This window comes from Acomys russatus, chromosome 24 (assembly GCF_903995435.1).
Source record: "Acomys russatus chromosome 24, mAcoRus1.1, whole genome shotgun sequence".
NCBI lineage: Eukaryota > Metazoa > Chordata > Mammalia > Rodentia > Muridae > Acomys > Acomys russatus.
Genome location: NC_067160.1, coordinates 51,051,767 through 51,076,471, shown reverse-complemented (window position 1 = coordinate 51,076,471; position 24,705 = coordinate 51,051,767). Strand labels below are relative to the sequence as shown.

The 24,705-nt window shown below is 49.2% G+C and overlaps 2 protein-coding genes across 2 annotated transcripts; both read right to left on the bottom strand.

The window, feature by feature from the left end:
• Positions 1-8: 8 nt before the first annotated feature.
• Uck1 (uridine-cytidine kinase 1) lies at positions 9-6,558 on the bottom strand. Its single transcript, XM_051166933.1, has 7 exons — positions 6,383-6,558; positions 6,059-6,218; positions 5,012-5,108; positions 4,705-4,847; positions 4,520-4,614; positions 1,300-1,348; positions 9-357 (listed from the first exon to the last, which is right to left on the bottom strand). Exons 1-7 carry the CDS (start codon positions 6,488-6,490, stop codon positions 176-178), a joined length of 834 nt encoding a protein of 277 aa, XP_051022890.1. The 5' UTR covers positions 6,491-6,558; the 3' UTR covers positions 9-175.
• A 7,264-nt stretch (positions 6,559-13,822) lies between these two features.
• On the bottom strand, positions 13,823-24,661 carry Swi5 (SWI5 homologous recombination repair protein). Its single transcript, XM_051166291.1, has 6 exons — positions 24,613-24,661; positions 24,348-24,537; positions 24,056-24,104; positions 17,205-17,326; positions 15,981-16,075; positions 13,823-14,167 (listed from the first exon to the last, which is right to left on the bottom strand). The coding sequence occupies exons 1-6, from the start codon at positions 24,659-24,661 to the stop codon at positions 14,103-14,105; spliced, it is 570 nt and encodes a 189-aa protein (XP_051022248.1). The 3' UTR covers positions 13,823-14,102.
• Between the last annotated feature and the right edge of the window lie 44 nt (positions 24,662-24,705).

The window sequence follows — 24,705 nt, the reverse complement described above, 5'->3', positions numbered from 1 at the left end:
ACACTGGAATGCTCTGTCAGCATGAGGCTGCCCTCCCAAGCAAGGAAGGCTTTGGTCCTGCTGCCACCCTAATCACCCTCAGAGGAATCCCTGACTGTGCTTTTAGGAGACAGTGGTTGTCCCCACGCCCAGACCCTTAATCATTGGGCTGTGAGGAACCTACATACGCTGGTCCTCAATGGGGTCTGCTGCTAGACTCCAGGTGTGAGCGCTTGCCAGTGGCCAACACCCCAGGGTGATCTCCCGACTCAGGAAAGGTCCTCTTGTAGTTGCGCCCATTAGGCCCTCCTCGGTGCCGCTTGCACAGGTCACCGTTGAGAATGTCCTGGATGTGCTGTACGATCAGGTTGATGGCAACTGCAATGAGCCATGGGAAATGCTCAGCATTGACACTCCCAGCACCCTCACAGCCTGCCCTGCAAAACACTCATCACACGCCTTTAGTTAATCCCAGTACTAGGGAGGCAGAGGCTGGCAGATTGCTATGAGTTTGAGACCAGCCTGGACACTCATTGCACTGGCCAGCCACTGTGCCTTCTGCCTCACAGCAGTCCTGAGCCACCCGCTAGCCTCATGGCTCAGCAAACACAAGGCACCTGACTGCACAGGTGCAAAGGAACTCCCTAGCTTTGTCTGCTGTGAGGGCTGATGCTGACTGAACCAGATTAAAACACATCTCAACAGCCCGGCGCAAAACAAATAAGGATAGCTAACATACCTTCAAACTTGACTTCCGTAACGTGTATGCAGACCACATCACACTGGGAAGCACGTCACTGTGGCTCACTACCAACGCCAGGCCAGCCAGTGCCCGGCTGTTTCCTCAGTTGCCCCATGTGTGCCCTGCATCCCTCTGGAAGTCCCCCAGCTCTTCCCCACCCCCAAGACAGGGTTTCCATGTGTAGCCTTGACTCACTTTGTATACCAGGCTGGCCTCAAACAGAGATCCACCTACCTCACTTCCCGAGAGCTGGGATTAAAGTATGAGCCACTACCACCCGGCCTGCCACCAGCTCTTAAATACTTGGAAAGTACACATGAACCCGTGTCCCAGATAAACAGCAACAGGACCTATATACACACTTGGGGACCGTCGGCAGCCAAGGCAGGAGCTGGCAGTCTCTGCTTCATGGCTTGGGAGTGGAGCTGGGGTTTTCTTTTTTTTTTTTTTTTTCGAGACAGGGTTTCTCTGTGTAGCCTTGGCCATCCTGGACTCACTTTGTAGACCAGGCTGGCCTCGAACTCACAGCGATCCACCTGCCTCTGCCTCCCGGGTGCTGGGAGCTGGGGTTTTCTTACCCATATTGTCAACTCCTCGTGGGATGATCACATCAGCATACTTCTTGGTCTGAAAGACACAGAGAGTTCTCTTGAGGCTGTTTCCTCCGGGGTGACTTCAAGGTACTCAGCAACAGGGGACAAGAGCCTGGATGTTGGTGGCACTGACAGGCTGGGGACAGCCACAGACAGGTGAGAGATGGGGTCTGAACAGTGGAGCAGAAGACTGAGCCAGAGCATGCTAACATGCCAGTGCCCCGCTGTGCTTGCCTGGTCACAGCTTAACTGCTGGGCAAGGTAGGTGCACCACCCTCCCAGTTCCTCTGAAATTGGGACTGAGGCCTGCAAATGTCCATTAGGAGTGAGCGTGACAGACAAGAGCTGCGCCACCCGTGGGCCCTCCACTGCATGGGGACATACACAACACCTGCCTCATGGGTGCTCACTAGTTGTTCTAACGGCGGTGGCACTCCAGCAGACACCACTGAGGAAAAATACGTTACTGAGGGAATACGATGAGCCAGACAAAGCCCAGGGAGGGTGAGGCATTCTGTGGACCCAGAAGGGTCCTGATGCTGCAGACCTATCGGTTTGGGTCAAGGGAGCCTGTCCACTGTGACAGAAAGGCTGCTGAGGGCAGTAGAGACCCTTCCCATGAGAGGCAAACACAGGCCTGAGCTGGCATCCACTTTGGCATTACTATCGCGTGGGGTGAAGAGGGGCTGAAACCCACTCCCCTTCCCACCAGCCTGGGAGATGGCCCCCAGGGGCTGACTGGCTTGCATGATATGGGCAGAGCTGAGTCAGGGCACCCTGGGGAGGTCAGCAGCACCACAAGCACCAGGGAAGAAGGCAGCTGTTTGCTCAGGCACCACTCAGGTGCACGGCTCAGGGCTTTGCTGCCTACCCACCACCTCCTCAGCCACAGGCAGTGAGTGAGAAACGGCAACAGTCTGTGCTTCCCAAACGAGCACTTTCCAGAACTTCAGAGGGCATGAGGATTAAAGAAAAAAATTCTTTTAGCCAGGTGTGGTATAGAGGAATGTTAATTCAGAACATGGCTGCTCTGGCAAGAGATCACACCCAAAGACCTTCTAGGTCTGTGTGATCCGGCTGGAATACAAACATGCCTTTAATCCAGGAGACAGAGGCAAACAGACCTGAGTTCAAGGCCAGCCTGGTATAGAGCAAGTATCAGGTAAAGAAAAGCTTAGGTCCAGGCATGGTGGTACATACCTTTTATCCTAAACAATGAAGTTAGTTTGTAGAAGGAAGCACCCATGTTGAAAAGTGATGTCTAATTGAGTGGCAGAAAAAGCGATAAATCAGGGGAGTTACTTAAGGGGAAATCGCCTTGAACCCAGTGATCCACCTGCCTCTGCCTTCCCTAGTGCTAGGATTACAGACATGAGCCACTGTGCCTGGCTTACCTTTTTTTTGTTGTTTTTTGAGACAGGGTTTCTCTGTGTAGCCTTGGCTGTCCTGGACTCGCTTTGTAGACCAGGCTGGCCTCGAACTCACAGTGATCTGCCTGCCTCTGCCTCCTGAGTGCTGGGCTTAAAGGTATGCGTCACCACACAAAAGAGGCAAAATGCTACTAGTTTTCTTTCTTTCTTTCGGTTTCTCTGTATAGCCTTGGCTTACTATGTTTTTCTTTAAATCACTCCAATTTGACATTGAGTGGGATGGCTCACACTTAAAATCCCAGCACTCAGGAGACTAAAGGTAGAAGACTACCATGAGTTCAGGGCCAGCCTGGGCTACAATCCTGACCTCCCCATCACCTCACTTCTGTAGAGGTGACCTTCATTCACCCTGTATTAAGGTGTGTCTCTGTATATTCGGTTGTCAGTGCTGACCCTGAGTGAGCTGAATGCTAACAGGCTCTGGTATTGAGAAAGGCTATTGAAGAATCTCCTGTCTCAGTGTTGTGTAAAAATTGTTCTCCATCATCTCTGATTGGTCAATAAAGAGCTGAACAGCCAATAGCTGGGCAGGAGAGTTAAGGCAGGACTTGCAATCCTCTGGTGGGGGCCCCAGGTAAAGGGAGTGAAGGTTGCCAGCCACGAGGACAAAGGGGGAGCCAGAGGGGCCAGGGTGAGACTAGAGGACATGTAACAAGGCACACGGCTGGACAACAGGCCAGACCAGCGTTGACAGGCTAGAACAGATGAGCATCTGCCCAGCTGTAGTGCTTTAAAGCTTATTAACAGATGCCACAGGTCTCTGTCTCATTAATTGGGAGCTAGAGTGAGCATAGGAAAAAAACTTTAAATTCTACAGACTCCTTATCTGAACTGGGCAGAGCCACAGTTGCCTCTAACCCCAGGACATACAATGAAACCACAGCAGACTCCTAATGAGTCCACTGGAATCTTAGAATCTGATGCGTAGCAGGCCAGAGGGCAGGGGCCATGGAGAACGGGCAAAAGTCAAGTGAGCAAAACACACAGGCCAGGCTTGGAAGGGAATGGCCAATGCAGGTGCATGGGGTCCAGCCTGAGGCAAACAGGCAAACAGTACAGACAGGGAGAGTTGGGCAGAGCTGGGAACCATTTTCATTTTAGATTTTTGTTTTGTTTTGTTTGAGACAGGGTCTCTCTGTGTAGCCTTTGGCTATCCTGGACTCGCTTTGTAGACCAAGCTGGCCTTGAACCCACAGCGATCTGCCTGCTTCTGCCTCCCGAGTGCTGGGATTAAAGGCATGCACCACCACGCCCAGCTGAAAGCAATTTATTAAGACTAGAAATAAGTGAGACCCTCTCTCACAGCCTGCAGCAAAACCCAGGAAATGCCACTAAAAGGGTCTACACCTAGCCTGTGGTTAGGAGCTCCCTGCAAGAGGCTTTGAGGCTCTAGCTGAAGGCTGGAGGCAGGAAGAGGCTGGGGGCTTGGGACAACTTGAGAGAGTTTGTTTTTTCCTACCACGTAACGTTAATGGCTGGAGAAACAGCCGTGGGTGCTGGTAACCGACTTCTTATTATATTTTTGGTTGTGAGCCTACCCTTTAATAGTTAAGCCATCTCTCCAGTCCCCAGCCCTTTAAAAAACATACAAAAAAACAGGGTTTCTCTGCGTTATCTTGGCTGTCTTGAACTCGCTCTGTAGACCAGGCTGGCCTCGAACTCACAGCGATCACCTGCCTCTGCCTCCCAGGTGCAGGGATTAAAGGTGTGTGCTGCCACCGCTGCCACCACCACACCCGGCTCCATGTTCATTTTTGAATGGATAAAGGCAATACCGGCAGGCAGAACTCCTCGAAAGCAGGTTTCACAAAGGTGGTGTACTGGGTCAGTATCTGCTCCAGGTCCCGGCCTCGCTGCACATCCCGGAGAACTGCGGTAACAGGAGCACGGCACCACCATAAGCCTTCCTTGGGAATCCCAGGAAGGCCCCAGCCCCAGCCAGGCACCCGGAGGCCCTTACCTCTTCGAGACAGCCGAACATCAGAGTCTGTGTCCACAAAGAGGCGCAGGTGGAACATGTCTCGGATCTCCTGAGTGTAGAATACCAAGATGCCCTCGAACAGAACCACATCGGCTGGGTAGACCACCGTGGTCTCTGGCAACCTGTCACGGAGAGGCCAGGCCAGGGCTTGCTTTATGGCCCACGCTAGTAACAAGGGCTTTCACTGGAGGACAGTCCAGGGAAACAGACAGGGGTGGGATCCACCACAGGACTGTGTGTGTACACAGCCCCATCTCACTGGTCCTCCCGGGAGCTACCTGCTTACCTTGAGTGGGTCACGAAGTCGTAGGTGGGGACCTCGACAGTTTTGCCTTCGACAATGCTTTTCAGAGTCCTGTGCATCAGGTCATTATCAAAAGCATCTACAACACAGAAAAAGGCCCAGGCTACTCCGCTACCCCAGTACAGCAGACGACAGGGGACAGCTGCCTCTGCACAGCTGCCTCTGCCCAGGGTCAGTACGGCTGGGAGCCAAGGGGTGCTGAGGACCCCACAGCACACTACAGGATGAAGGATAAAGTTGTCCCATCAGAACCTGGAACAGAGACTTTCTGATTGGCCAGCGCTGGGGGGAAAGGGATGACCTGGGCCTCTGCTCCTCTTTGTATGCGGGAAGAGGCGGTTAGGACCACTGTTCTCTGACCTTCATGTGTCCCTAGGAAACCTAAACCTTTTAGGAACAGCAGGTACCTTCCAGACCAGGAAACAGCTCCAAGGCGGGGGGGGGGGGGGGGGGGGGGGCGTGGGGCGCCAGATTAGCCTCAGCTTCTACAACTGGCCTCTCTGAAGGGTGCCCCCAGGTAGCTTGGGGGATCCAAAGTTATGCAGGAAAAGGGTGTAGCCCTCAGTTGCAAGGTGCAGGGACAAGATTCCAACACATAGAGAAGTTATCCTGAAGACCCCTCCAACTGCTTCCTTCCCAAGTGGCTCTAGCCAAAGTCTAGAATCACCCCAGTCCTCCTAAATGAGGGTAAAGCTGCATGGAGCCCTTGTTGCTTCTGCATTCCAGTACAATCCCCACCTTGGCAGCTGGTATCCAGCAGTTCTGTCTGTACAGACTCAGTCTAGCACCCTGCATCCTACATACACATTTCTGGACTGTCTCCCTCGGCAGTCTGCATCCAATAAACATCTCAAGTGTGGCCCAGGTCTGGCAGCCTGCATCCCACCAGCATCTCCTCCAGCCCTGATCCAGCAACCTGCATCCACATCCATCTCCGTTACCTGGCAGTCTGCAATCCCCGTAGAGCCTACAGCACAGCAGTCTACCCTCTACCCCCACCTCTCCTCCAGGCAGGCTTTCTGCATGTACCTGGGTGGTCAAAATTGTACTGTCCCTTCAAGGCCTTGGCCTTCTGCTCGGCCGTCAGAACCTTATAGAAGCAGTCCTGGCTCAGAATGAACAACTTGCGTTGACGGCGGTCCACTTCGTTCTGTCCCAGCAGCTCCATAATCTTCTCACACACTGTTGACTGGGGACAGAAAGTGCCGGAATTGGGCTTGTGCAGTGACCCGCCAGCCCCTGGGGGCGGCCCCCTGGCTGCTAGCAACAGGTGCGGCGGCTGGGCGGGAGGCCATGGCGCCTCAACCCGCGGCCCGGCAGTCCCTCCTCGAGGCCCGGGCGCAGGCCGCTCACCTTGCCGCTCGCCGTGCCGCCGCTCACGCCGATGAGGAACGGCCGCGGCTGGGGGCGATCGGCCTCGGGCGCGGCGCTCTCGCAGCCGCCGCCTCCCGCCGAAGCCATGTTGAGCGCGTCGGCCCTACATCCACTGACTCTGCTGGCTCCCGCCGGGACGCAGGGGCGGACGCCGTGCGAAGCGCTTCCGGGGCCAGGGGCGCATGCGCGCAAGCGGCGCAGCGCTCTGGCTCTGGCCAGCCCCAGCTACTCCAGAATGACCCGGTACCTGGAGGCGGGGCCAGGTTGGGGCTCCACCTCCCGCCGAGAGGCTCTCTCAAGTTTTGTTTTTGTTTTTGTTTTGTTTCTCTCTCTCCAAAGGTGTGTGCCACCATGCCCCGCTTCTAACCAGTAGTCTTACTTTGCTTTTTTTTTTTCTTATGTTCTTTTACTTCCGTCCATACCCTTCGTAATTAATATATCAATTATCAATATTCTCAATGTCTTTCTGCTCCCTGGAATTATTGGTGCCTAAGTGGTGGTTATTTTTCAGTCTGACTGGATTGTCATAGAAGGCCTACCTGGACAGTGACTGTTGTTGCAGACATTAGTTTACTCTCAGGGAGGACTGGGAATTGAGCCTGCTTCCCTAAAATCAGTCTGACCAAGGAAAATGACACGACAGCCCTACTATACAACCTAGATTGTCTTGTACACTGCAAATGTTTCCACTGAATAAGGAAAAGGAAATAGAATAAAAAAAAAACTACCAATAATACTGGCTGCACAAGTCCCCATAAAAGAAACATTAAAAATCAAGACATGTTTCTCTCTCAAATACCAATTCCATCATAATGTCCCACACAAGAGCGGCTTAGGTGAGATTTCAGACAAAGTATTTAAAAGAATGGTTATAAATATGTTGAAAGAAATAAAAATTTACTCCCAAATAAATTGTAAGAAAACACAAATAGCTAAATGAAATATAGAAATCAGCTGGGCATGGTAGCCCACACCTGTAATTACACCTGTAATCCCAGCACTCAGGGAAGCAGAGGCAGGTGGATCACTGTGAGTTCAAGGGATAGCCTGGTCTACAAAGCTAGTCAAGGACAGCCAGGACTACAAGAGAAACTGAAACCCTTTCCTGAAAAACAAAAACAAAACAAGACAGAAAGAAAAAAGAAATATACAAGTCAATAAAGGATATGAAAATGGAATTCCACACAGAGAAAAATACTGAGGTAAAACAAACTGAAATCCTGGAACTGAAAAATTCATTAAGTCTAGTTGAACTGAGTCACCAATAGAATGAACCAAGGGGAGGACAGGATCTCTAGGCCTGAAAACAAGGTGGAGCAATTAGAGCATTCAGTCAAGACAAAATATTACTAGACATGTACAGGTGGAACATGCTAGATAATTGGGCTCTATGAAAAGATAATAGAACATAGAAGGAGGAGAAGAACTTCATGCCAAAGGGTAAGAAACATTGCAATAAATTCATATACAAAACTTTTACCAAGCCAGGAGAGGTCCAAGAAGCATTTAGGATACAAATAGACAAGACTAGAAAAGAAACTTCAGGCCTCAAGTTATTATGAAAGCACTAGCTATACAAAATAAAGTATATTGAATGCTGCAAGAGTCACATATAAATGTAGGCTTCTGATAATAACAGCCGATCTCTCAACAGAAACTGAAGGCAGAATAGCTCAGAATTATGTACTTCAAGTTTTGAAAAACCACAGGTGCCAACCCAGACTATTATACTCAGCAAAACTATCATGCTTGAGAAAAAAAACTTTCCATGATAAGAACAGGCAAAGAGGATTTATGAAGACTAAGTAATTTCTATAGAGAAAACTCACAAGAATAGTTTGCACTGAAGAGAAAGATAAACACACCTGAGAGGCTACAGGAAAGAATACATGATGCTAAAAAGAAAAAGCAAACTGTTGCAGGATTTTTTTTTTTTTAGATAGGGTTTCTCTCTGTAGTCTTGGCTGTCCTGGACTCGCTTTGTAGACCAGGCTGGCCTCGAACTCACAGCGATCCACCTGCCTCTGCCTCCCGAGTGCTGGGATTAAAGGCGTGTGCCACCATGCTCCCCCCCCCCCCCCAAGGAAGATCTTCTTTTTAAAAAAAGATTTATTTACTTATTTAGTATAGTGTTCTGCCTGCACATACTCCTGCAGGCCAGAAGAGGGCACCAGATCTCATTATACATAGTTGTGAACTACCATGTGGTTGCTGAGAATTGACCTTTGGAAGAGGACCTTTGGAAGAGCAGACAGTGCTCTTAACCTCTGAGCCATGTCTCCAGCCCCCAAGGAAGGTCTTTGAGAGAAGGGTATTTAAGACAGCGTAGAGAAGAAGGGGAACTTTTTAGCTTTTAGGCTTTAAGCTCTTGGCTTTTTCCTCCTGGGCTGTCAGCTGAACTAGCAGGGTCTTTGGCTTTTGCCTTTTCTCATCTGGAATGTGACCTGGAGGGAAAGCTAACTGGGTGCTTTCTCCGCCTATCTGAGCTAGCAAGTTTTCACCCCAGCATCTGGCTCCTAAGTCTTCATTGGTAAAATCAAATGTTTGGAATTTTCTTTCATGATGACAACAGCAAACAGCACACAATCGGCAGGTATATAGCAGCATGTCAGGCTCAGAGTGATTCTGAAATACTTATGGTTCTACGTAGCTAAGAATGATCTTGAAATTGCGATCCTCCTGCCTCCCCCTCCTAAATGCTGGGGTTGTGGGCATGTAACACCCTGCCTGGTTTATGTGGTCCTAGGGAATCAACCCCAGTATGGTAGGCAAGCACTCTACCGACTAAGCTGCCTTTCCAGACACAATAACTTCTTTTTTTTTTTTTTTTTTTTTTTTTTTTTTTTTTGCTTTGTTGTTTATCTTCTTTTCTTAGAATATAAACTCTAGGGCCAGGCGTGGTGGCGCACGCCTTTAATCCCAGCACTCGGGAGGCAGAGGCTGGTGGATCGCTGTGAGTTCGAGGCCAGCCTGGTCTACAAATTGAGTCTAGGACAGCCAAGGCTACACAGAGAGACTGTGTCTCAAAAAACTAAAAAAAAAAAAAAAAGGAATATAAACTCCACAGAGACCTGAGTGTGTGCCTGTTTTGTTCAGTAATTCATTCCTGGAATTTAGTGCCCCTCCCCTCCCCCCAAGCACTCGGTGAATAAAGGAATGAACAAATGAATGAGTGAATGAATGAACTACTCGGAATGGTGGTTGGGTAGCAATAGTTTCACACTCTTCATACTCCAGCCCACTTCCGTCTCAGTCCCAGACCTTCAGGGTGATTGGCTCCCAGGGCCGGAGATGTTCTGAGAACAGAGCATCCTCACCACAACACCCAGCCGACGGGTGTTCTCACCGTAACCCCCAGCCGACTGGTGTTCTCACCGCAACCCCCAGCCGACGGTGTTCTCACCGCAACCCCCAGCCGACGGGTGTTCTCACCGCAACCCCCAGCCGACGGGTGTTCTCACCGTAACCCCCAGCTGACGGGTGTTCTCACCGCAAGCCCCAGCTGATGGGTGTTCTCACCGTAACCCCCAGCTGATGGGTGTTCTCACCGTAACCCCCAGCCGACGGGTGTTCTCACCGTAACCCCCAGCTGATGGGTGTTCTCACCGTAACCCCCAGCTGACGGGTGTTCTCACCGCAACCCCCAGCCGACGGTGTTCTCACCGTAACCCCCAGCCGATGGGTGTTCTCACCGTAACCCCCAGCTGACGGTGTTCTCACCGCAACCCCCAGCCGACGGTGTTCTCACCGTAACCCCCAGCCGATGGGTGTTCTCACCGTAACCCCCAGCTGACGGGTGTTCTCACTGCAACCCCCAGCCGACGGGTGTTCTCACCGTAACCCCCAGCTGACGGGTGTTCACCAGTCATTTGAAATCCTTCGCGAAGGTGGAGCCTTCTGTGAAGGGCATCCCCCGGCATCAGCTATCCAGTTTCACAAGTGGTAAGGTCCTGTGTGTCCTGTGTCTGTGCACACCACACTGAGCTTTCCTGTTCAACCATAGATTAAAAGCAAGCAAAAGCCTGGGCATGTCACTTTTATTGTTGCTGTGACAAAATACTTGGGGGAAACGCTGCTGGGAAGGCAGGCTTATTTGGCTCAGGGAAGGCACTGTGGTCACATTACACCCATAATCAAGCAGCAGAGAGATGGATGCTAGCGCTGCTTTCCTTCCAAATTCAGTGTGCAATCCCCTCCCATAAGACGCTGCACTCACATCCAAGGTGGGCCTTCCTCTTGTCTTGGTTAAACCTTTCCAGAAACACCCTCATAGAGAGACATCCACAGGCATTTCCATGGTGATCCTAAATCCAGTATGTTGACAATGAAGGCTGCCCCTCACAGTTGGCATGGCGCTGCACACCTACAATACCAGCACTCCAAGTCTGAGTCAACTACACTTACATAAGGAGACCCTATCTCAAACAAACAGACAAACAAACAAAAAGGGAGGGGCCTGGATGGATGGCTCAGAGGTTAAGAGCACTGGCTCCAGAGGCGCTGAGTTCAATTCCCAGCAACTGCATGGTGGCTCACAGCCATTATAATGAGATCTGGTGCCCTCTTCTGGCCTGCAGGTGTACATGGATAGAACACTCATATACATAAAATAAGGCTTAAAAAAAAAAAAAAAAAACAGGAAAACAAGCCAGGCATGGTGGTACACACCTTTAAGCCCAGCACTCGGAAGGCAGAGGCAGGTGAATCGCTGTGAGTTCAAGGCCAGCCTGGTCTACAAAGTGAGTTCAGGGCAGTCAAGGCTACACAGAGAAACCCTGTCTCAAAACACCAACCAAACAAACAAAAAACCAGAAAAATAAACTCACATCCACTTATCACATTATTATTAGCACATGGGCAGCCCCACTAGCTGACCTCTAGAGACCTAGCAACCTCTGACATCATCACCTACCCCTGCCGGGTGCAGGCTGGATAAAAAGGACCTGCCAGTCTCTTACTCCTGCATGCTGTCTCTGGGTTTCTCTCATTCTCTGTCTCTGTCATGGGTGGCCCCCTCTTCTTACTCTCTGTCTGGTTCTGTCTGTCTGCTTCTCTTGATCTGTCTCTATTTCTTCTGCCTGCCCTCATGGCTCTGTCCCCGTCTGTCTGCCTACTTGTCACATGTTCAGTGCCCTTCCTCCCCGGCCCCCCCCCCCAAGTAAGCTTCCTTACAGCAGCTATGTTACAGCATGAGATAGTTATAACAATTATCAGCACTTTCCTCTGCCGCCTTCACTCAGTCCGTGACCAAGCCTATCCTCTGCACAGCACAGCAGGAAGTGGCATTCTGAGAGCTGGCCCAGAGACCAGCAGGATGGACATCAGGCACACCAAAGGCACTTCTGAGTGCTGAGCCTGGTAGAGGAGGATGTGAGGTAGTGGGTGGAGGCTGAGACAAGGACTGGAGAATGACAATGACGACCAGCATGTGATTATCGGATGGGACTGCTTTGGGGCCTCCTAGTTCCTTTAGGGTCGGCTGAGCAGGCAGGCTGAAGACTTCCTACCTCAAGTCTTCCTTCAGTGGGGCCACCTCTATGACTTCTGAATACTGGCAGTGTTCCTAATGAATCAGAGTTTAGACGAGTCTGGAGATGGCACAACAGGCCCAGCTACTTCCTGGCAAACCAGCTGGGTAGGTTCACACTACCCTGCTATGTTCCTTTCTCCCAGAATGGTGGGGAACTGCAAAGTCCCCAAGACTATATCCTAGCCAATCAGCTTAAAATGCTTTGCCTAGCTACCTACCTAGATACGATGTACTCAGATTATGCTTAGCTGGTCAATGTGCTGGGATTAAAGGTGTGTGCCATCATCACCGGGTTCACATACAAAATTTTTTTTTTCAAGACAGGGTTTCTCTGTGTAGCCTTGGCTGTCTTGGACTCACTCTGTAGACTAGATTGGCCTCGAACTCAGAGATCCACCTACCTCTGCCTCTCGAGTGCTGGGATTAAAGGCGTGTGCCACTACGCCCAGGTCACAAATCTTTTAAAAACTTATCAAAGGCAAAGCTCTGGGCCTATAATCTCGGAATTCCTAAACATTGGGGACCCACATATCAAATGCTTATTATTTTGTGGTATTAAAGCTCAGGTCTGTATGATCTAGGCAAATGCTCCAACACTGAGCTACATCCTTAGTCCTCTACCTCCCGAATGCTGCCTTTTAAGCCAAGGCCAGATGCAATTTCTGGGAAACATACATAGAGGTTTGTGGCTAAGACATTGGACCTAGGGGTTCAGAGAGCTCTGGATTTGAATTCTAGGTCCTTCCTAAACAGTACGGTGTTACACACCCACAATTCTATCATCTCAGAGGCAGAGGCAGGAAGATGAGTTTCAGGCCAGCCTGGGCTATGTTAGATCCTCAAAAGACACCTCCCCACACACCAGCTTCCCTATATACCCAAGGCTGGACCTAAATTTAGCAATCCACCAGCCTTAGGGTTTTTCTGGGTGTTGGGATGGTGCGAGTCATCATGCCTTCAAGAGAAGCCGATTCTCCCTTAGGAGCCAGGACAGGACTCCTTGGTACTTCCCCAGCAGTCAGGCACCGGCAACTAGGCTACTTGTCACATCTTGTGCATCAAAGCCAGTACGATGCTGCAGGTGAGGTGCACAGACCATCCCATGCTGCAGGTGAGGTGCACAGACCATCCCACTGAGCAGAGCTGTGCGCAAATACCTAGTTACTGCAGTAGCTAGCCCTTATCTGATGAAACCTCTGGCTTGTAACTAATTTGGATGTGTGGTTATCACCTTTCACCTCCTCCTCTGTCCTTGCCCACATGCTGCCCAGCCATTAAGCACACCTCTGAGTAGGGACTACCCCAAGAGCCTGGTGCTTGCCAATAGCACATTTTCACACTGAGCTGGACCTGGAGATATTTTCTTTCCTGGTGCTCTCCTTGGGCACTTATAATTGATGCAAATACAGAGCTAGTTAAGAAGGGCTTAGGTGAGACCATCATCTCACACCAAATGTCCAAGTAGCCCGTACTACCCGTCACAATCCCGAGTCACTTTTTTTTTTTCCTGAGTCAGGGTTTCTCTGTGTAGCATTGGCTGTCCTGGACACGCTTTGTAGACCAGGCTGGCTTCCAACTCACAGCGATCCACCTGCCTCTGCTTCCCAAGTGCTGAGATCTTTACCACATTTGCTACTTTATGACCCTGGGCAAGTCACCTTCCTCGAGGTCAATGGGACAGCAATAAGAATTCTCATGGGCCGGGGGTGCAGGTAGGACATGCCTTTAATCCTAGCACTCAGGAGGCAGAAGCCTGTTCTACAGAGCAAGTTCCAGGACACCAGGGGCTACACAGATAAAAGAATTCTCATAGATGTAGAGATAACAGCTGTGAGACTCAGCAGGATTGAGCTGATGTGGTCAATAGCAGGCATGATTGGAACTAGTAGAGGACAGGGATCAGAGACACAGACAGCTCATGTTTATTAACAAAATGGACAAGCACACATAGCCATTCACAAATTTAGGAACCTTAGCACTAACAAATCTGACCCCTCCCAACACCCTTCTTCTCTAGGACCCACCCCTGACTGTTTGGGTGCTTTAGAAATTTTTGGGCTTCTAACCCTTTTTATCTGGAAACCATATGAATGTGCTGTCTGGGCTCTATTCTTCATGTCCCCATCCACCCGTCCCCGTGGGCTGTGGGTAAAATCTCCATGACTCTGCTCAGTCACTCAGGTCTAGATCAAAATCTGGATATAGTTCCTTGGTGGTGACACCTCGGGTCACAGCTGAAAGAAAAGAAAAATGAATTACTATCCCATGGAGAGAGTCAAAACCCAAACTAAGGCCACTGTCCTGACCACCCAAACCCCACCCTGGGGCCCAGATTCACACCTTACCTAAATGGCAAAGGTAATCTAACTCCCTCCTCCCTGCAAGCCTTGCTGCCCCTGGGGGCTTGGCCTGGCTGCCCCACACCCATCAAGCATTTCAGCATGGCCTGTAGCCAGCCTTTCAGCCTGTGGCCTAGGTGACCCTGCTGCTCTCACTGCTCTGCTTAAGAGACTTGTCCTTTTCTCCATTGGGAAGGCTCTCCTCAGAGGCGTCCTCTCTCGTTCTCTCCTGCCACCGTCTTCAGGCCTCAGCATTCCCATCTCTGCTGTTTCCTTCATTGAACTTAACACACCATAGCATTTCTGTTCATTTACTGACTGACCATTTTGCCCACTATCAACACTAACACCCAAGCCACATATGCCACCACTGTTCCAGCACCATGGAGGACCTACAGAGGAAATGCTCAGTAAATATTCAATGAAAAGACAGGAAAGTGATAGGACACTGGCTCTAGGTCATATGACCTAGAGGTGACAGGTCTCTGCCAGAATTCTAACAATAACACTTTTATTACTGTTGTTGCGACCAGGTCTCACTATGGAACTGAGGCTGGTCTTGAATTTGTGTTTTTTTTTTTTTGTCTTGAACTTATGAACGTCCTGCCTCAGCCTCCAGAGTGCTGGGATTTCAGGCATACACCACAACACCCAGCCACATCCTTTTTTGGCTCTGATCACTCCTTTGAGACACTTTCGTTTCCCTCCTATTTTCTGTTTCCTCCTCTGGGACCCACTCCCAATGACACATGACTCCTCTCTGCTGTGAACCTGAGTTCCCCTGGGCTGTGGGAGCTCAAATGCTAGCAGGATTTCTGAAACAAGGGCTAAAACTCAGGCAGCAGCAGGTCAACATGAAACACTATGCTGCTGGCTGCAGAATCTCAGGGTGCACCACTGTGGGTAAAGCACTACCGAGCTTACGTAAGATGAACTACACAGTATCTTAGCCCAAACCAGCCTGATTTCCACGGCAGGCTGCTCTAATCATCCCAAACATACAGGCATCTACCTGGGTTCAAGACTCTGAATTCAGTTGGAGAAGGAACTAAATCCCACTGTTTATCATAAAGAGCTGCCCTGCTCCTTGCTGCCATTTAAGCAAGTTGGTCACCAGAGATATCCATAGTATTTTAGTGACAATGGCAGGCCATGGAAGAACAGGGACCCTTAGTCCAGTCTTCTAAGTGGTTAAGTCCTGTTCAAACTCACTCCAAGGGGCTGGAGAGATGGCCCAGAGGTTAAGAGTACTGCTTCCTCTTCCAAAGGTCCTGAGTTCAATTCCCAGCAATCACATGGTGGCTCACAACCATCTATAATGAAATCTGGTGCCCTCTTCTGTCCTGCAGTTGTACATGCAGGCAAAACATTCTATACATAGTAAGAAAACAAAACAAAACAAAACCAAAACAAAAAACTCACTCCAAAGTCAGACATGTGCTTGAGATCCTGGGGACTAAAGCAAGAGCTACACAACTGCTCCACTGGGTACCCAGGGGCAGCAGAGACTGGGGAGAAAAGTGGTTGGGGTATTCCAGGAGCAGGGTAGCTTATAAGAGTAGGGCAGTTGTGCTTGCTTTGGCATCACATATACTAAAATTGGATTGATACAAAGAGTGGGATAGTTGGCAAGGCAGGTTTTACCAAGGAATAAGATCCAACACCCCCAGAGAGGGGAGGGGCCGCCTTCCGACCCCTTGAGACTCACCCAGCTTGCCTAGTAGCATCTGGGCTACATCCTTGACGTCATTGTACTCATGGAGGAGGGCGATGTGGTCCTCCAGTTCAATCACATGGTAGCCCCTGGGGAAAGCAATGGACAACAAACATGATTAGATAAACTGAGAATGTCCCAAGTGAGGGGACATTCTGTTTAGCATCTAGTTAACAAATATTCACTATAGTCCTACTAGGTGCTAGGCCCTGGGGAAAGTGATACAGGATGGAACCTGCTTTCCTGAAGCTTGTAATGGGTAGAAGATCTGATACCCCCTCGTTCCTGGCCAAGCTGTCTTGTCCCTTAAAGGGGTGGTTTTTAGGCACATGGTTACTATGTGACCCTGACTACAGATAAGCACATAATTTAGGTCACCAGGCAGATTCCCTCCTGTGAAATAAACATGCCAGTACAGCTCAGCCTCCACCCTGAGGAAGCCTAGGAGTTGTGAAGAAGCCAGCTTCTCCTAGATGCTGAGACTCCACACTGAAAGGACCCATGGTAGTCAGGTGTGCCTAGAATGGAGGGGAGGGGTAGGAGAGGAGAGGAGAGGAGAGGAGAGGAGAGGAGAGAGAGAGAGAAAGACAGAGAGAGAAGAAGAAGGAAGGAGGAGAAGAGGAGGAGGAAGAGAGGAAGAGAGGAGAGGGAGAGAGGAGAAAGAGAGAGGAGAGAGGGGGGAGAGAGGGAGAGAGAGAGAGGGAGAGGAAGAGAGACACTGAGACCAGAATAGTCACTGTTTCCACTTCCAACAGCTTTCTAAACCCTGGTTTTAGGCTTATCCCAACCTGACTTCCCAGAACAGTTGCAAAAATACAGAGTCCAATTTTGAATATTTCGTATGCCAAGCTAGTGCAGCTGGGTTTCTGTTACTAGGCACTAATTAGAAGTTGAGAATGCTTGTGTGTAACTTTGGATCAACCCCTGGCCTTATGGATAGCAGATGAACACTCTGCCAGAGCTCCACTGCCCTTTGGTTTTCTTGCAATGGGGATGGAAAGCAAGGCTTTATGCATGTGAGGCATTTCATAATTGCCTCAAAGTTACCCTAACCACACTGAGGTGGCAGCAAGACTTGCTCAAAAAACTAGATGTGGTTTCCATTGTCTGTAATGACTAAGAGGACACACGAGGCCCAGTCAACGTTATCATCCATACAGCAAGTTCACGGCCAGCCTGGAATACAGGGTCTCAGAAGACAAAAAAGCAAGGACTTACTCTGTTACTAGCTGGGTGATCTCCTTGTCCAGCATGTCCTTCTTCTCCTTCAGTTTCTGAATGTCAGCCTTCAAAGACTCCTCGCTCACCTCATCAGCCTCTTCAGACTTGGGAGATGGCCGCTGAGTGGCAGGAAAAATATTGTCAGCTGGACTGACCAGTTATCCACAAATCAGAGCCTATGTACTTCCATTCAATCGCCATTCCCTATTTCTGCTTAGTAATAGGTCCCCTACCCTCAGAATGCCACGTATGCCTCAGCTTTCCTTGGAATTAGGTGTGGCCATAGTCAGAAGTGTGTAATGTCCAAGGAAGGTCTTTCAAGGGATGACACATACCTAAGCCTGGCCTTTCCCTGCCTGAAATGTTGCCATAATGCTGGAGTAGACCAGCAGCCTTGGATGAGGAAGCAGCCTCATTGAGGCTGGAGTCTATGACAGGTCTGGGGTTTTATTCCATCTAAACCTAATCCTAAACAGATTGGCCTGCAGTCTGATCCCACGTCTCCGTCAATGGATTCATCTCATTGGACAACAAAATCGTTCCCTAAGGCTACACTTTGATCTTTGCCCTTTTTGCCTCTGAACCTATGAAACAGTGATTCTCAACCGATGGGGGGGGGGGGTCATATTGGGCATTTGCCGTACATTATGACTCATAACAGTAACAAAATTAGTGATGAAGTACCAACAATTTTATGGTTGAAGCATTATTAAAGTTGAGAAGCACTGCTGTAAAAGATGGCATTTGGTGCTCAGCTTATCTTCAGGAAATGTTATTTTGGATGAAATGCCTAGCAAGAAAATACACAGGAAGCCATGGTTCCTGTTCTTAGGTCTCTGGCTTGTGATCAGTCACTGCAATTATGAGTGAGCACTGTCTGCCAGTGCTGACAGGAGCCCCAGGAAAAGATATCCAAGGGGACACACAAAGCGAAGAGAAGGGCCTGCAAAGTGGCTCAGTAACACTAACAACCCAGAACCAGGCCAGCACTCGGGAGGTGGAAGCAGGCAGATTGCTATGAGTTCAAGGTTAGCCTAGTCTACAAAGTGAGTCTAGGACAGCCAAGGTTACACAGAGAAACCCTGTCTCGAAAAACTAAACCAAACAATCATCTGAATGAGAGAGCTGAACCTGTCCCTCACCAGTTACAAAACAGGAAAGCATACACTGCATCTTGCCTGGGCAGCACAACAGAGTAGGCCCTGGGGGCATGGGAGTGGGTGAGCCAGCCCTCTGAGGGCAAGAAGTTAGCTTTGCCCCCTGCCAGCTGAGGCAGAGTAAGCTAGCTGGGGGAGTACTGGATAGCTCCCCCTGGTGGTGTGGGTGCAGGAGAATTGGTGGGCTGACCAGAGCTTTGAGTTGGCCCACCCCAACATCTATCCCAACTATGAACTGCTGAAACTCATGAAGGGGCCAGTCCTGCAGATCCAAAGCTGCAGAATCTTGACACAGGACAGCAACAGGATACCTGAGAGGTGTCCCCATGAGGCTCCAGAACTGACAGCAGACGCCAGAGGCCTCAAACGAGACCAATGACTCATTGCAATGAACATTTGCTTCTTTTGGTTTTTCGAGGCAAGGTGTCTCTGTGTAGCCTTGGCTGTCCAGGACTCACTCTGTAGACCAGGCTGTTCTTGAACTCAGTGATCCACCTGCCTCTGCCTCCCGAGTGCTGGGATCCTAGGCTTGCGCCATCACACCCAGCTTTTATTTGGGGAAGAGAGGGTCAGCAGGGTGGCTGCAATGACCATTTGCAAGTGAATAAGTGAAGACAAAAGGATATACTGTGGAACACAGGGGACACACTATAGCTTCCACAACGGCATTTATTTTTCTTTTTTGGAGGAAAGGGACAGAGAGATGAGTGGGATTGGGGTGCATGATGTGAAATCCACAAAGAATCAATAAAGTTAAAAAAAATATTTCCCTCTGACTTACACACACACACACACACACACACACAATATCAACAAAAAGAAAAAAAAAAAAAAAAAAGCCAGGCGTGGTGGCGCATGCCTTTAATTCCAGCACTTGGGAGGCATAGGCAGGCTGATCTCTGTGAGTTCCAGGACAGCCTGGTCTACAAAGCGAGTCCAGGACAGCCAGGACTACAAGAGAAAGCTTCTCAAAAATAAATAAATAAATTTCTGAGGCTCAGCCATTAAGAGTACTGACTGCTCTTCTGAGAGGACCTGGGTTCAACTCCCAGCACCCAAATGGTAGCTCACAGTGTCTGTAATTCCAAGTTCTGACACCTTCATACAGACATACGTGGAAGCAAAAGACCAATGCACATAAAATAAAAATATTAAAAATAAAAAAAGAAAGGCTGGATGTGGTAGTGCATGACAGTAATCCCAATACTCAGAGAGGCAGAGGCAGTTGGGGATCTCTGTGAGTTTTAGGCCAGCCTGGTCTATAGAGTGAGTCCAGGATGGCCAGGACTACACAGAGAAAGCCTGTCTCGAAAAACAAAAATTGTCCTCTGACACACACACACACACCATTAAAAATGTTGTTTTAAGCCGGGCAGTGGTGGTGCACGCCATTAATCCCAGTACTGAAGAGGGAGAGGCGGGTGGATCACTGTGAGTTCAAGGCTAGCCTGATCTACAAAGTGAGTCCAGGACAGCCAAGACTATACAGAGAAACCCTGTCTCAAAAAAAAAAAAAAAAAAAAAAAGTTGTTTCAGAAGGGCCAAGATGGCTCAGCTAGTTAAAGTGTTTACTGACAAACCTAACAGATCTGAGTACTATCCCTAAAGCCCACACGGTGGAAAGAAATGACTCCTTCCACATGCATATACCTCATTGCAGTGGTTTTGTTTTCTTTTTTCGAGACAGGGTTTCTCTGTGTAGCCTTGGCTATGCTGGAGTCTTTGTAGAGCAGGCTAGGCTCCAACTCACAGTGATCTACCTACCTCTCCCTCCCAAGAGCTGGGATTAAAAGTGTGCGCCACCATGCACAGCTTGCAGTGGTTTTCAATCTTCTTTTAATACAGCTCCTCACGTTGTGGTAACACTCAACCATAAAATGTACTTCACTGCTACTTCATAACAGTAATTTTGCTACTGGTATGAATTGTAAGTATCTGAAATGCAACCCTGTGGAAGGGTTGTTCAATCCCCAAAGGGGTCATGACCTACAGGTTGAGAACAGCTGTCATAGCGCCTCCGGCCCCAAATAAAGCACATCAATTTTATTTTTACTTTACAAAAAAGGGGGGGAAGGGTAGACAAGGTCTAACTTTATCTCATTTTTAATTATCTTTGTAGGGAGTATGTGCACCAGTGCAGATGTCTATGGAGGCAAAAGGCATTACATCCCCCTGTAGCTGAGTTCTAGGAGGTTGAGCCACTTGATATGGGTACTGGAACCTAAACTTTGATCCTCTCTGCTAGAGCAGTATACACTTAAAAAAAAAAAAAAGATTTATTTATTATGTATACAGAGCTCTGCCTGCATGTATGTCTACACACCAGAAAGGGACACCAGATCTCACTATAGATGGCTGTGAGTCACCATGTGGTTGCTGGGACTAGAACTCAGGACCTTTGGAAGAGCATACAGTGCTCTTAACCTCTGAGCCATCTCTCCAGCCCCAGTATATACTTTTAACCAGTGAGCCATCTGCATGCTTAGTGTCTTCTCCACTCACTCTCTACCTTATTTTCTGAGACAGGGTCTCTCTGAACTTAGCACTGATTTTGCTAGACAGCTGGCCAGCAAGTCCTGGGGCTGTTGCTGTCTCCGCCTCAGTGCTGGGATTATATGCATGTTTCTTTTATATGCATGATTCACTTTGTAGACCAGGGTGGGCCTCCAATTCAGGCGATCCACCAACCTGCCTCCCAGTGCTGGGATTAAAGGTGCACGCCACCATGCCCAGTTTATATTTATATTTATTTTCACACGGGTTCTAGTAGGCCCTTTCATGGCAAGCACTTTACCCATAGAGTTATCTTTCCAACCTATCCTGAGGTTTTACATCATTTCTCATTACCTGACATGTATTTTTATTTTTTAATTTTTGGGCTTTCTTTTTTGTATGTTTTTTCGAGACAGGGCTTCTCTGTGTAGTCTTGGCTATCCTGGACTCGCTTTGTAGACCAAGCTGGCCTCCAGTACATTTCATTTTTATGTTCACACCACTGTGTTCTTGGTAAATTCCAAGGAAACAAGGGCTTTGTGTGTTTGTCCACTGTTGACACCACAGTGCCTCCAACAGTAGCTGGGCACACAGTAGACAATATTTATCAAGTGAAAGAGCCAACAGCTAATTACAAGTCTAATAAAAGCTTTGAAGAACAATGTGGTACGGAAGCGTCTAACATTGCTAGAGCCAGAAGTAAGGGGTAAGGCTTTGGGGAGACGCTGAACTTCAAAGGGCGAGTGGGCGGCAGCTGGGCCAGCATGCCAGCCTGACAGCTTCTCGGGTACTGCAGCTCAGGTAAAGCTCAATCCACAGCTTTGTCAAAGAAAAGAATTTCATGAGCTGGGCATGGTGACACACTCCTGTAATCCCAGCACTCAGGGAGGCAGAAGTGGGCGGATGGATCTCTGTGATTTCAAGGTCAGCCTGGTCTACAAAGTGAATCCAGGACAACCAGGGCTACACAGAGAAACCCTGTCTTGAAAACCAAACAAAACAAAAAACAAAAACCCCACAAAAACAAACAAACAAAAACAACCACAAAACAAAACAAAACAACCCAGAAAAAAAATGAGACAAACTCAAGTGAAGGTATAGGCTTCCAAATGAGACTGGAGTTTTTATTCTTACTTTAGGTAGCCCTGACTGTCTTGAAAGTCACTACTATGCAGACCACGCTGGTTTTTAACTCACTGAAATTCATCTGTACCTGCCTCAGGCTCCCAAGAGCACCTGGTATTAAAGACAAGGGCCACCACTCCTGGCCACATTTCTGTCTGAACAAGTCACATATAGGTGACTTATGAAATTACTCAAAGGTTTGCTAAGGAATTTGAAAGTGATTACAAGTGGTTCCACAGTTCCTGACACCTGCCTGACAGGTTTACAATGAATAATTAGAACCCTACATGACAAAGATGCAGAAAATTAGGATATCAACTTTACTATAAACTCTTATGAGAGTCCTAGAAAACTTCTGGGTGAAGAGTGAGGTCCTACCCAAAGTCTAGTTTTAAGTCTGGCTTACTGCTACTTTAACAGTCCTATTTGGAACTATTTCTCCCTAAGAGAATTATTGGAAGCCATGGAACAGTTCAGCTGGTCAAAACCCTTGTAGACAAACCTAATGACCTGAATTGGATCCCTGGACTCACCATAGGAAGGAACAGGCAAAGGCTGTTCTCTGACCTCCATCTGTACTCTCCCACAAACATACACTAAACACATTTTAAAGTGTAACTTTAATTAAAAAAAAAAAAAAAAAAAAGGGCAGGTGTGGTGGTATAAGCCTTTGTTTTGTTATTCACCCTGTCTCAAAAAACCAAAAACCACTACAAAACAAACAACAACAAAACTGTCTTTTGGGGCATGGTGGCACACACCTTTTATCCCAGCACTCTGGAGGCAAAGGCAGGCAAAGAGACTTCCAGGATAGCCAGGGCTACTACACAGAGACAGCCTGTCTTGAAAAAAACAAAACAAACCCCAAATCTTTATGTTCTAAACATTTGCAGCAAGTGTTAATTGTGCTGGCACCCCTGATTCTAAAATTAAGGTAATTTTTGTTTTTCGAGATAGGGTTTCTCTGTGTAGCTTTGGCTGGCCTTGTACTCACAGAGATTCGCCTGCCTCTGCCCTGTGGGTGCTGGGATTAAAGGTGTGGGCCACCACAACCCTGCCCAAGGTGCTCTTTTTTTCTCATGTCCCCACAGTTTCCCCTGGCAATTTATCTTTACTCTCCAGCATTTGGGGAGTTGCTAAGGCAGAAGGAAGAAAAGTTTGGACTATGTAGTGAGACCATGCAAGGGCATCCTTGAATACAGATTGAGTTTGGGACCTGCCTGGGAACACGAGACTGTGAAGAACCAGCCTGCCTCCATCTTAGGCTTGAAAGCCATCTTGTAGTAAATACAAACCAAGCTCGGTTTATGATTAGACCTGTTTCTCAATAATTGGGTATGGCCCACCTGCAACCTTAACTACAAATGGCTCTGTGCCTCCTGTTCCAGCAATGGCAATCATGACTGTTCATGCTTATGTTCTGCTCCTGTAACCCCACCTATTTTTCCTGCCAACCCCCCCCCAATTTGGAAACCCCCAACCCCTGAGCTCTAAAAGCCTGGTTTTCCTCACATCCGAGGCTGACCTCTGAAGAGCCCCCTTTGCGGGGAGGGGGGAGGCAGCTGGTGAACATGAAGGAAAAAAGCTTGCTTTAACTGTTTGACTTAATTGATCTGGCCATGATGACTTGGGTCGGTGGGTTTCCTCTTCCCATCTTCAGATTTAACAACTGTCTCAGAAAGGGGGGCGGGGGGCGGATAAGGAACAAAAGGAATTACTAGAAAGGAGTGAATCATAATTTCATCGAAAAGAGTAATTAAAAAAGATTATCTTTGAGGATGTGAAATGAAGGATGGTGAGTTTGGGGGGTGACGCGGGAAACTATGGGGGAAAGGCAGGCTGGGGGCAGGGGGAGACAAAGCTGCGAGCAGGAGGAGGCTGGGGAAGTGCAGGCTCGGGCAGGAAGGAGTGGGAGGGCAGGATCTCTCTTCCGAGGAAGGAAAAGGCTTAGGAAAGGACTAATTAATGCTTCAGGTCAGCTCAGCGGCGGAAGGCTCTCGAAAAGGGAGGAGATGGGTGGGTAGGTGTTGGGATGCAGAGGGAGGGAGGGAGGGGTGGGGCTGACATACTCACCGGTGATCGGAAGGGCGCATAGCAACTTTGGTTAAATTCTGACTCAGTCCTGGGGAGGAAGCCGGGGAAAGGGCTGATGAGGATGGGGCCAATGAGGGGGCGCGGGATCTTGCTGCCGGGGCATTACCTGAGCTACCGGGATGGAGCAGGGCTCGGAGGTCGGGGTTCGCATTGTGGGGAGGGAACTGTGCAGGGAACGGGTTACAAGGGGCCTGGTGAGAGGAGGTCAGGGACGAGGCCTGAGGAGTCGGGAAAGAGCTGTGAAATGGAGCGCTGCGCGCTCGTCGCCCACCTCCTGAACCCTGAGGTCCGAGGTACCCGGAGCGGGGACGGGAATTCCTCAGAAGGGTCCAGGGTTAAGGTTAAACGGTTGCCTTGAGCTAACGAGAAATCCTCGACGGAGACCGCCAACCAACTCCCGTCAAGCTGCGCGCGCACCAAGCTAGAGAGGCCCCGCCCCTTCCTCCGATAGGCGGCCGCGAGGGGTCACAGCTGCGCGCGCAGCTCTCGTCGTTAACTCCACCCGTCGCTCCCGCCTCGCGGCGGCGTGGCCACACCTCCCTGTCGGTCATCGTTCTCATCAGCCAATGGGCTTGGAGAATGCATGCCACGCTTGGCCTAGTGGCGCTCTGCACCCGCCTTCTCTGGCA